The sequence below is a fragment of the Seriola dumerili genome, unplaced genomic scaffold (genome assembly GCF_002260705.1).
Source record: "Seriola dumerili isolate Sdu_G_001 unplaced genomic scaffold, Sdu_1.0 BDQW01000017.1, whole genome shotgun sequence".
Taxonomy (NCBI): domain Eukaryota; kingdom Metazoa; phylum Chordata; class Actinopteri; order Carangiformes; family Carangidae; genus Seriola; species Seriola dumerili.
The window spans coordinates 7,069,666-7,082,704 of NW_019174272.1; the positions used below are offsets into that span (position 1 = coordinate 7,069,666).

At 44.1% G+C, this 13,039-nt stretch overlaps 1 protein-coding gene across 1 annotated transcript in view; it reads right to left on the bottom strand.

The window, feature by feature from the left end:
* The window catches only part of rimbp2 (RIMS binding protein 2), a 32,884-nt gene that overhangs the window by 2,200 nt on the left and 17,645 nt on the right, over window positions 1-13,039 (bottom strand). Inside the window, exons 10-19 of the mRNA XM_022755866.1 lie at window positions 12,577-12,798; window positions 12,124-12,378; window positions 11,652-11,801; window positions 10,976-11,137; window positions 7,334-7,442; window positions 5,163-5,344; window positions 4,758-4,926; window positions 4,095-4,198; window positions 2,107-2,178; window positions 430-564 (exon numbers count right to left, since the gene is read on the bottom strand). Of these exons, the coding sequence (XP_022611587.1) occupies window positions 430-564; window positions 2,107-2,178; window positions 4,095-4,198; window positions 4,758-4,926; window positions 5,163-5,344; window positions 7,334-7,442; window positions 10,976-11,137; window positions 11,652-11,801; window positions 12,124-12,378; window positions 12,577-12,798 (1,560 nt within the window). The remainder of the gene's footprint in view (window positions 1-429; window positions 565-2,106; window positions 2,179-4,094; window positions 4,199-4,757; window positions 4,927-5,162; window positions 5,345-7,333; window positions 7,443-10,975; window positions 11,138-11,651; window positions 11,802-12,123; window positions 12,379-12,576; window positions 12,799-13,039) is intronic.

Genomic DNA, 13,039 nt, shown 5'->3' on the forward strand with positions numbered 1-13,039 from the left:
AGAATATATTCATAAAGCATCTGTATCAGAATGCTAAATATGCATGTGCAAAAAGTGTTAACTGCTCTTTTCAAGACATGACAGAACAAGTAAAAAGTCACAGGAGCTTCTCCCCCTCCATTTTACTCTCATTGAGAATGCTTTATGAATACAATATACCCATGTATTATACAATGCAGAACTTCCCCCCTTTCACAGCAGTAAACATGAAAAATAAAAGTACCTCTGTCAAGTATTAGTCTTAAAGTTTTATTTTTTCATAGATCTTAGACATCTATTTATTTACAGTGTAATGCTCCAAAGTCAGAAATCCCATTGTACTTTGATCAATGAGACACACACACGCACAGACACGAAACTAAAGGAGATAGAGGGAACTGAAAAGAGTAAATGGATGACAGAGGGCTAGTACTGCGAAGGAGCATGTACCCTTTTGGTCTTTATCCGTGCTGGATTGTCCTGGGGGTATCGAGATGGTGAGTCAGTGAGAAAAACCTCTACATCATCAGGCACTTCTTCTAGAAAGTTGGAAGGAACAAGTCCTTTGTGTCCATTGAGCTCGCCCTGTGGAGCACACAACAGCAGTGAGACAAGTGTTACTTAAGGCCCTGCCTCCCTTAGTTACGGTTGCTTTCTACTCTCGCACAGCACATACGCAGTTTACCCAAGATTATTTGATTATCAAAAGACGGGGTCTTTGATTTCATACAGAGTTCGGTAAGGTCAGGCTTCTCATTTCTAGCTGGTGACCATTGATTTTATTGTCTGAAATGACAACTGTCACTAACAGATTTTATCATCTGCAGCTAGCGCTAACTTTTGCTTCATGAGTTGCTGACTTTTTAATGTTTCCAGCTGACTCATTTTGAAATGAGTAGCCTGTAAAGGAGTCTTCATTGTGCACTTGAAGCTACTTACATGCGATATTTTGCTAAAAGACTGAGGCTAAAGCAAGCGGCGACCTCTGATAGGTGGGTGAGCGTATTCTTGCCTCAAGCCGGCATGCACCGAAGTCTCAGCTCAACACGTGCCCCTCCTCTTTGCCCGTTTTTGTATTAGCCGATAGTTTGGTGGAATCAGTTACTGGCAAGACGGCGACGGTGGAGCAGCTCACTCTGAGCTTCAAAACCGCTCTTCAGGAACCTATGGGTGACATCACGGAGGCTACGTCCACCTTTATTTATAGGCTGTGGGCTAAAGCTTCAGAACCCAAGTGAAAATGCAGCACCCTCACAGCTAATGATCCATGTAGAAGATGTGGAAATAAAGAAACAGAATTGTTCTTTTGAAGCATCGTCCTTGTTGTTTAGAGCCAGTTGATTGTATATTTTTGTTATTTATTTTATTTTTCTGTACTCAGGTTTCACTTGTAAATGAGATCTTGATCTCAATGTGACTTCCTGATTAAATAAAGTATTTCGCTCCTAAGTTTACATACAGCACTTGTTCATATTCTAAACATCATGTTTCACTTTAATGTTGCATGAGAAATGGCTTTAAGGATAAGGGCTAAACATAACACTATCTCATGCATGGAGCAGTTTTCTTGTAATGAAATCCTCAACAAAGAAACACGTCAGTCTCCTGGATAATCTAACAGTACGTTACTAAAGGATCACTTGTTCGGGTTTCAGTTATTGCCACTAGTTTTAATTACTTCTACATTGTCTCTCAGATACAATTTCTTTTTCCCATCAGGCTGTTATGGTGGATTGCACTAACTACTACAATACGCAGCTGCCATTGCTGAAGTGAAGAATCCAGTCAGAGTTCAATGAAGCAGGAATGCTCCTCGGGAACTGTAGTTTACTTTTCTCCTCAAATCTTTATGTACCTTTGTCTTTTTTATCAAATCACATTCTTTCTTAATCATCTTCTTGTACTGATGATTCAAAATTTTGAGAATTTCCACTAGTGCTGGTAGTGCTGAAACTGACACTGATTTTTGTCTCTGCAGAAACACTTTGGATACCCAAAATGAATCCTCCCACAACTCTATGACTAAGTTTGCACAGATGTGTTTTTATGTAAAGTCATGCCTACTGCATTGCGCTCGAAATAGCCAGAAATGGATGATCAGCAGACATGGGGATGTTTAGTACTCACATAGTAAAAGCCATCTTCATCTATTTCACCAAAAACTGTGATGACGTCACCGGCACAGAAAGTCAGTTCAGCCTGTCAAAGAAGAAAGAGCCTTGAGATACGTTTGGCCTGTTGTACTTCAGTTCTTGTTTACAGCAGTTTGCCAAAGACTTTCCACAACATCAAATCTACTGGGGTTTGATGAGTTTGAAATGCTGTGCTTCCTTCTCCAAATCAATGTGATGCATCTTAAACACGAGTGTCAATCCAGTCCCAGCAGATGGACTGTTGCAACTGTAAATGCATCAAATGTTGGAACTGTGAAGACGGGATTGCAACACAGTGGGCACATCTTTCCTATGGGATTTTTGAGAACACACAAACCAAACACAGCATATGTACAGTATGTAGGAGACAGGTCGACACAAAAGACCAAACCGAGGGGGGGAGATGCTGGCTCAGGCAATGTATGAGGGGCTGTATTCATGACCACCGGGGACAGAGGGCCATGGCCCACCATCCGGAGCCCACCTCCTTATTTGCACTCCAACAAATGAGGGAGGAAACACAAACAGAGCAGACATTACCGTACCCTCCTCACCCTCACTCACCTCCTCATTCAGTCTGTTGCCCTCATACTGTGTCGGTGGCAGTGCCAATAGAAAGGTGAGAGTAAGTGAAACCGGGGGGGAAGGGCCAAAAAACAGCACGGGAAAGTACTTTCAATCCTCTAGTTAACACACTGCTAACTGTAACACCTCATTCAACCTCAACTGTGCACATACAACTCTCACTCCAACTTAAATGAATAGCTTGACACTGTCATGTCAAGAGATAGATACCACTCTCATGTCTGCCTGGTAAATAAAAAGAAAACAATTAGCTTAGTGCAAAGACTGGAAGGAGGGTGAAACAGCCTGGCTTTGTCCAAAGGTTAAAAAAAAGAAACAAAAACGTCCAGCTCCTCCAAGGCTGACCTCCATGTTGTATTTTGTTTGTTTAATCCATGCAAAAAAAAAAACAAACAAAAAAAAAAAAGCCCAAAGTGTAAAAATTACAATTTGTGGTTTTGTTTATGTGCCAGACTATTTCTTGGCTGGGTGCAGTAACTTCCTGGAATCTTGTCTTCACCATGACGTTATCATTTAGACTGAAATTATGCATCAGAACATCAGTTCATGTCAGTCTCTGAGTTTTAATTCCAAGTGGTAGATATTGAGAATTTCTCACAGCCACGGTTCCTCCCACATGGTGAACTGTCAAACAACAAACCACTGGTAAATTGTCTGCAAAGCCCCCACAGCTGACTGCTGCATATGAATTAGACTCAATATTAACACTGATGCAATTGATTCAGTTAATTTCAGAGATGGTATAGAGTTAGTTTCTATTTGGTTTAACCTGTTAATGAACTGCTCCAAATATAAGACACCACAAAGGTAGGTATTTAGGCTATTTAAGTGATGTAACTACAGGGCCAACAGTGGGGATCCGTGTACTGGAAGCTTTTCCTGTTCGTCACATTCTGCTGACATTATGTGAATTCAGTATGGCCTGCTGTAAAAGCACAACTTGTCATTTTTACAGTCACTCAAACAAGATATAACGTGTTAATTAGTCAGCTTTAGAGGTGCTGCTAGGCAGATTTTTTTAAACTGTTGACAGAACAAGGCTAGCTGCCCCCCCCCCTCGTTTCCAATCTTTGTGCTAGGCTAAGCTAACCAGCTGCTGTATCACTACATGTAACAGACAGACAATAGAGTCTGAGAGTAATATGAAGCTTGTCATCAAACTCTCGGTAAGAGAGTGAATAAGCATATTTCTCACAATGTCAAACTATTCATTTGAATTCTGAACTTCTAAATGACAAACACAGTATCCTTATCTCACTGCCTGTGCACCTGAAAATGTTCAGTGCTTTCACTGCTTTTATGCATTTGTTAACATGATGATGGTGACAGAGAATGGTCAAGACAAAGCGGATAGCTGGTACTACGGGAGGACAGTACCTCTACATCAACGTTAGGGGAGCTCTCTCTGGGGTCGTAGTCGTACAGGGCTACCATTCTCCGTGTTGACATCGGGTGTTGACGGCCGCTCCGCCTGTTCCTCTCTGTGAAGAGGAAAAGTCATAAAGACAGACACAAAGATGAGAGTAATCAGAAGTAATAATATAAGAACTCCACTGAAGGATGCGATGACCAGTGACGATACATAATAGCCTCATAAGTCCAACAGTCTTTGCAATATGTGATCATCTGGATTTCAAAGTAAACTATGTCCATGTTAGTAGTTGGGGAAAGGCTTAGTGACAGTAAATATAGGAGAAATTAGTCAAAAGTTCACAGATGAAAAGGGATGGCGAGGAGTGAAAAAAGCAGGAAAGATGAAGCAGAGAGAAGAAGAGCATTTCACTGGGCACAGACCTCTCTTGGACTTTCTGGACCTGCGATTTATTGAGCGGCCATCTTTGAAACGGTCGCAGTTCACTTCACAGGAAAGCAGAAAAAAATAATTAAGTGAGAGGAGTAGAGGAAAGGAGAAATGCGTCAGTAAAAGACAGTTTAGTAGAACATAAAGTTGCCCATAAAGACATAAAGGGTATAAGGTCAAAGAAAGAAAAAAAAAAAAAAAGAAGTTGAGGGGATACTGTGGGGAAAACGATGTCTGACCTAACTTCTCCACAGGAGTGTTGAGTGGCAGGAAGCCCTGTTTAAGGAGTTGGTCCATCATCTCATCATCCTCTGTTTGGATCTCAGAGACCATGTTACAGGGGATCAGACCCACTCGTTCTCGAATCTCCGCCCTGTAGAAGCCATCCGTATCTTTATTCCCAAACACCTGAAGGAACGACAGAGTGTCAGGGGAAGACATCCAACCAGATACCATCAAACCTGGCCAGAGATTCCTACAATTCATGTGTAATTCTAAGGACTTTAGACAGCATTCAAACATGGGCGATTTTAAAGAAATAAAAGACAAATGAGAAGTCTAGCATAATTTCTCTACTTTATTTTTTAGTTAGGTATGAAACATATCCATCTCAGTAGAGTAGTGTCTAAGAATCAAGCCACCACCTTGATGATCTGGCCCTCCTTGAATGGCAGCTCCTCATCAGCAGCATCAGGGTTGGGAGACATGGACAGGGGGTCATAGTCAAACAGAGCCACAAACACACGGGTCAGCTCCTCTGGCTCTGATTCCTCATAGTAATCCGGGGAACGCCGTCCCCGCCCGTGCCTGCGACCGCCATAGCCGTCTGAAACATAGAGGAGGCCTCTGCTGCTACTACCAGCCTTATACAGCCACGCTGGCTGTAGAGGCAATGAGAGCAGAAGATGTCTCTTTGTTAGAGCTGACAGGGGAGAGGGCGATGAGATTCATGTGTGAAAAAAGAGCCAGAGATCGAATGCAATAATTATACTTTTAGTTTTAATCTCGTTTCTTCTGTTGTGTTCACGCACTAAAAGCGAACAACGTTTTTACAAGAAAGGCTCGGTACAATTGTAGCACAGCAGGGTTCTTCGTTCACACATCTCTGCTTGCTGGCGTGACAGTCACCAAACATCATAGGACACAGTACAACACAGCACAGACAGGAAACACATGTCAAGCAGTTTTTGGGGTGCAAGGGAAACTGAATGACACAAGTAACACTGCACTATTGTTCATTGCTGTTTCACTGCCTTATCTCACAGAGGCTGATTAACATGCATGTTTTGCTGGGACTGGACATGTTGAGGAGAGCATTCCTACATCCAATGCGGGTGTGATGTCATGCTTTTAGGCCACATCTGGAAACAATGTGCAGCGTAAAAAGGGCAAAGGAGGCACGGTCCCGAGGGAGAGAACACATCAAATGCCCCAGCAGTTCCTGGCAACACAGATATCAGGGACAGTGAGGGGGAAGGGATGAACCTGATATCAGTTCTCCATGCTTCTCATGGATCACCATGTTAAATGTTTCAATGGCAGATTGTCTGAATAATGGCTCAGAGATATAGCAACCAATACCAACTAAGCAACTGACGTATGCTTTTTTGAAAGATGTAAAACGTGCTTCAACGGTAAAACATGTTTGATTTTGATGGCAGCAGAGTAAATGAATGTGCAACTGAGTGATACCAACAAGGCAAGAATGCACTAACTCTTCCAGAAATGTGTCTTTCCTTCTCACTGCATTGTAAACAGCTCATGCAAAATTAAGAAAGAAAACGGGCTGCTGGCTCATAAAGGCAGGAGGAGAAGGAAAAGAGGAGGTGGCAGAAAAGGTTAAGGAAGAGGAGGGCGGGCTAAGTTGTGGTGGAGTGGGAGAGTGGCCAGGTTATGGAGGGTGAATGGGTAGAGTGGGTGGTTTGGGGTTTCTTGGGATTGAGGGAGTAGGAGTACAGACAGGAAAAAGGATTTTCATTCTCCAGCAACGGGAAAAAGTGGCCAGTCTTGTCTTCCCCCGTCAGCTTTATTCAGCTAAGCTAAGCTAAACTAAACAAAGCAGCTAACTGCCCAGCACAGAACAAAGACCACCATGATATCACTGCATGTGTTCAAGAACGATTCTTGGCCTTTTCTGGCATTGATAAGGTGAATTGTCATCTTGGAGAGAAGCTGCATCACATACCATATTGATCCTCTGAGGACATAGATCGCCATATCCTGCGCCGAGCTACACTGCCATAGTAAACATCCTCCTTGACGGGTGAGAGGTTCCCCTCACTCCCCTCACTGTTACTGTCCATGGTGATCTCTACAGAAGACACCAATCACAACGTTACGGTCAGAGATCCCCCCCACACACACTCTGCTCTACCCCATGGCCCATTCACTCATGCTGAGACAGTAGGATGATGACGTTGCCCTGAGGTGGGGAGGGGGTGTACAAGGCAACAGGTTTCACTCTGGAGTCACTGGGTGTAAAACAGCAATGCTTTTACTGTTGCGGGGAGGTCAGATTGGGTGGTCATGTAAACATGTTAACCCACAGTAAACACAGGCATAGGGAGTGCATCTGGGATAACTTTCCTGCAAAACTGCATGTGGACATTTGGCGAATCCAGCTCATGAGGATGGACAGCTAGAGGGTGTGCAAACACCCCACAAAAAAAGGGTCTACGTGGTTTGTTTAAGCTCTATGGGAGAGATGTACAGCTCGGCTCACATGGGTAAGGGAAACACATGGTATAAATAGCACAAACATCAGTGGCCCTGCAGGTGGGGATGAGGCGTCTCCTCATGTGGTGACCTCACTAACCAATGGATGGAATGGGTCGTCGCTGAGGGGGGGTGCCGATGTGAACCGGCCTCCTCCCTGAGTGGTCCAGACGATCGGCGCTTCCATGTGATGGTGAGTTCCCAATGATCTTTAGAGTGAAAAACAACAGATAAGAGATTAGAGCAACAAACCACCTGCAATGTCAAGACACGTTAACACTTAAAACCATTTAAAAGAATCCCACAATCCTGTTTAAACAACTGAAAACCATAAGAGCAAATGATGTGGCTTCCATTTGTCCTTAGGGAGGCAAAATAATAGTAAAGAAAATCTATAAAACAATAAAAGAATACAACAAACCACCAAAACAAGAAAATCAAATCAACCCCCAACACAACAACATGGACTGGGGGTTAGAAAGGGTCAGATGTTTAGCTAAAGACCATTTGTTTGGTTTGTTTTGTTCTGTGCATGTCAGCTCCTTGATGAGAAAAGGAAGCAAATGATGGCACAAAAGACTGAAATGATGAGAGAAGTGAGAGAGAGAGAGAGAGAGAGAGAGAGGATGAAAAGAAAATGAAAAAAGTGGATGTGAGTGTGATTGAAAATGGATAATGACGTGGTTAGATGAGCAAAGCCATTATATTTTCAGCCTGGGGCTTTGCGTTACAACAATCAACACATTTATTATATGGTAGTGATGATGAACATGATGAGAATTTTTTGCTGAAACAAGTGAACGAGACAAGCAAGTGCTGCATATGGGTTGAAGGCTGGATGAATCACAGCAGGCTGTAAAAGTCTGGATCCGGCCTTATTCTGTATGAAGCAATGAGCGGCAGGAGATGGTGAAATAAAGCTCCTATCACAAGGTGGAGCACTATGGCTGCAGCTCTAGGAGGCGAGACATGGAGAGCGACATAAGAAGCCAGCAGCTGGCAGAGAGAGAGAGAGAGAGAGCAGGGGTAAGGGCAGAGAAGACGGGAGCAGCACGTTCCCATGCACTGCACAGAGACTTTCCTTTAAATGGAACCTTTCCCCTCAAAGACATGAGAAATCAAAACTTAGTTAAATGGCCTTTAGGTAATTAAAAGCTTTACTTTAAAATCCACCTGACATTCTGAGTACAAGCAAAGTAATTCACACAAAAATAAAACATCAAATCAGACCAACCATGAACGTGTGATAATTTCTCATAAGATGAAAATCAAAATGCCAAATGAAAGGAAGGGGGTTAATTATAAAGAAAAACAAACAACATTAAGAAAACAGAATGGCTGCAGCTTGTGGATGGAAAGTACAGCAGAAAGTCTGAATCACACACCAGCGGCTGGTCCCGGTTGAGCCTGGACAAAGACTGGGCCCTAGCCTCCCTGTGGGGGCTGTAATAGACCCTGTCCAGCTCGTTCAGCCTGCCCTCGCTCAGCGCCCCTTCCCTGGAGTAGTTTCGTGGCCCGGCCTCCCGACCAGGCCCAAAGTGCTCCCTGTTCCTAAAGTCGCCCCTGTGTACCGACTTGGTTGCAGTCACTGGAACGTCAGAGAAGTCCTCCTCCACGCTGCACTGGCGGGTCAGAGTTCTTTTACGGCCCATAGCCAGCGCCCGCCTTTCTACCGGGCCCTCACAGTGAATGATGCGCACAGGTCCCCGCAGTGGGCTCCCATGAGCATAGTAGCCTCGGTGACCCCGCCCTAGAGAGCCTTCTTCCTCGCTGCCGCAGTCTAAACCACTGTCAGGACTCTTGGTGTTTTGGCGGTTGGGGCGTCCCAGGCTGCGGTCGTCTGCACTGTAGCAGTAGCGGCTATCGGTGAAGCGAGGGGAGGAGCGCTGGCGCTGCAGGTGGCGGGAGGTCTTGCTGGGGGTGAGATGGTTGTACATGTGGGTGTCTTGGGGGTACATCCTCCGCTGAGTGTGTGGCGTTCCCGGTCGCCCGCCCTCTTCGAAGCACAGGCGTTGGCCCATGCTGTCCATGCTTTCCGACTCCTCCTCGGCCACCTCGGGGATGCTGTGGAGACGCTTGCTCCGGAGCGACTTCTGCTTCACCACCTCCCGCTGGAGGTCCCAGCAGTCTCTCTCCTCAGCTAAGTCCTGACGCTTGTAATATGCCTTCAGTCATGAACACAGGAGGCAAAGTTCCACAATTTCACAGTTCAGTATGTTCAATTCAAAAGGTTCAGTTTAGAGTTTTGTGAGGGGGGTTGAAAAGTTTTTCGAAGGTTTTTAGAACAGGCAGGAAACAACACAGAATGTGAATAGAACAAATGGGGGGGAAAGACAAAATAAAGACAGAATTAGTTATTTGTGGCAATGTAGTAAGACATGCAGTCTCATTCCGTGAGGAGGAAATGGCATGCTCTGAACAGGAATCTGTGAAGGCTCAAATATGGAGTGATAACTGATAAACTGAGCGTGGGCAGAGGTTAAATCTGGAGTAGGGAAATCAGAAATATTCAAACAAAAAGTATGTGACAGGCTTAGTTAGTTCCATGGGTGAGGGATAAATGAAAACATCAATGTGGATGAAATGAATTAATAAAAAAAAATAATAAAAAGAAATTGAAGACATGAAGCTAAGTGAGGAGGAGAATTAGCTACTGAGGACAAACTGCATTAGGACATTTGTTTAGCAACAATTTCAGATGGAGTGAAACATACAGAACTCCCCTCACAGAAAACAATGGCAGAAGCAAATTTGACAATTCACCTTTATCTATTCCCTTAACAACATCTAATTTAAATGTATTATTACTATACATATTTTAGAACAGTAATATTTTTACAGACGGGGATGGATAATGTGCAACAGTGATTTACAAATAGATGGTAATGACAAAGAGGAGATGCTGCATTGGTGTATTTAAAAAGTTAATGCACCAGTGAATACCCCTCATGAACACCACATTACTGTACAAAAGCAGGGATAACTTAAACAAATCTGCAGTGGTAATGTACTGATTTCTGATAGCAAGTCTACTATAATACAGAGGACAGATCAGCCACTACAGTACCTCCAACTCTGAAAACACGGCAGATTGGCTTTATATCCACACATCCCCACTGACACACCAAATGAAGACAGGATTGTGTACCGACAATGTTAACATCTACATCGACAATAGAAAAATTAAACATCAGGACGTGACAGACATAAAAACAAAAGTGAATATTTCCATTTAAGTACGCACTTAAATGAGATTCCCATATGCACTTGATATGCCATGACCCTTTGATACAGTACAGTATATTAATATTTACACTTCAATATCACATTCTAACATTTGACTTTAAACCTTGTAGTACTCTTTTGGTGCAGTATAAAGAGCATCAAAATGCAATGCAAACCTTAAAGAACATTATGCTTTCCGTTTACAGCCTTCCCCTCTCTCATGCTGTACAGTTATGTATACACAGCCATTCCCATGAGCTCAGCCTTGAATGAATAAAGCAGTGCTGGAGGGTCGAGGTGGAGGAGCAGGCTGGGGTGGGGAGGCTGATTCAGCTAATGCAAGGCGGGGGAGCTCAGCCAGGCAAAGCCACAACGGGCTTACTTGTAGAGCCTGTGAGAGAGAGCAGGTACCACTGCAGGTGGCAAAACCCTCCCTGCCTCCCTAAACCCCCGTCTTCCCCACCCTCCTCCTTCCTCCCCCAGGCCATCACAGAGTGAAGGCGTGCAGTAAGTATACCTTAAGAGTGTTGTGAGAGTTGATACTGCGCCTGCGGCCCTCCTCCAGTTGCATCTCAGAGTAAAGATCTTCCTCGTCCTCCTCCATTATGTCAGACAGGTCCGAACCCCGGCTGCTCTCTGTGTGGTACTCCTCGCTGTGGCTGTAGTGGTAATGATGGTGCTAAGGGAGAGCAAGAGAGAGAAAGTTGAAGTGTATTAGGTAGAAATCATAACTTTATAGTCTTATAGAGTCTTAGAGAGTACCACAGCAGTGAGTGATCAACACCAACGTTAACCTTAAGGACAGAAAGTTATGTGCATTGGTGAAAATATATAATAATTATAATATATTATAATTATATAACAATACAGTGTACTCTAAAATTATTCTAATGTTTTGCCAAAATTTTAAAAGTTTAAAACTGGATTCTTTAAAACTTTTTGAAAATATTTATTTAAAAAATGAACTAAAAATAGATGGCAGAAAATTAGAAAATAAAAGTCTATAATACTGACAGAATATAGATACAGAAATACACATTAAGAAGGGCTTCAATTTGATTCATATGGGATTTGATTTGATTCAGTTTGATTTTGCCTACATGTAGGTAACTGACTCCATGTTCTTCCTAGAAACAAGAGATGAGCACTCAATGATTGGCTGAGCACAGCTGGCTGTTTTTTCTGTAAAGTACCTGTCTGCCCAACTCTGAGCCTCTGAGGAATTCATCCACCGAGGCTCCTCTCCTCCTCGCATGAGGAGAGTCGTAGCCATCCTCCTCCTCATCCGAGTTGAGTGGATGCAAGGCGTTACCTCGTTCACTAAAGATATTCCTTTTCTCAACCTGATAAGAGAAATGTTAGACTTTAAGATTGAACAAGGATCCAAATAATTTAGTGTAATATTCTTGAAATCCTATTTTTTCTTAAACTAGTTTCTACTTTTTGCAAATGTAGTTTCATAGTCATTTTCAAGAGACAAACAATTCTATCTTGAAACCAATAGTTGTGTAAATGGTTTTTTAAAGCAAAAAACAAACAAGGGAAAATAGCTCCTCACCCTGACAGATATTGCAATAGCATAATGCAAAATATGATTTCCAGGCTCAGTACTAGATGCTGTCACATGCTGAGATGAATTCTGGTTAATAAGAAATCCCCACGTACCCGGTTACCCTCGGCAAACACTCTCTGGGCAGCTTCCCTGGCCATGGCCTTGGCGATGGTGTTGGGGATGGGGACTCCCTGAGGCTGCGGCAGGATCCTCTGTGGAGAGGGCGATCGCCGTGGCTGGAAGTGCGGCGGCTCTAAGTTAGATCCGCGCATGGGAGGCAGCGGAGAGGGGGAGCGCTCCCAGGGCTGGGCTGGCCGCAGGCCCACCTCATGCTCTTTGGTTTCTGGCTCTCTGGCACTTACTAACGTCTTGGACTTGGGCATGGGGTGGCACTGGAAATGAGGCTGGGAATGAGGAGGAGGAGGAGGAGGGTGACGGACGGGCTGTGAGTGTGGCTGTGCGTGGGGCAGCGTGTGGGGCTGGGCTCGAGGCAGAGGCTGCATCTGGGGCTGAGGGTGATTTGGGGGGTACGTTGATGGGTAAGGAGGATGGGTTTGTGAGTGCACTGGGTGGGACTGCGGGTGAGGGATAGGGTGGGGAGGCGCAGTGGTTCGGTGGGACAGACGTGGAGATCCCAAGAGATTGTGCGGGATGACGGCCACTGGCGAGTCCTGGGACTCTCCTTGAGTCGATAACGTCCTTACAATGACTTCCCTGGCCTCCAGACACTGAATCCTGTTTAACTCCACGGTCACATAGTCTGCTGTGGGGTACAAGACCTCTGCTATCTGCATTCACAAAGGAACCAGAGAGTCCTTACCAAAGGGCAATTCAGAATGTCAGCATGCAAAAGTACGTACTCTGAACCACACCATCATAAAATCATGACTACATGCACTTGTAGCTCTCTTATCTGCTGGCTGAAGCGAAGTACCCGATTATTCCATATTATCATAACACACAGGTTTGTTGAATTTATGTCTGAAGCAAGTCTTGCCCCTGGGAGCTGAATATCAGCATTACATCATT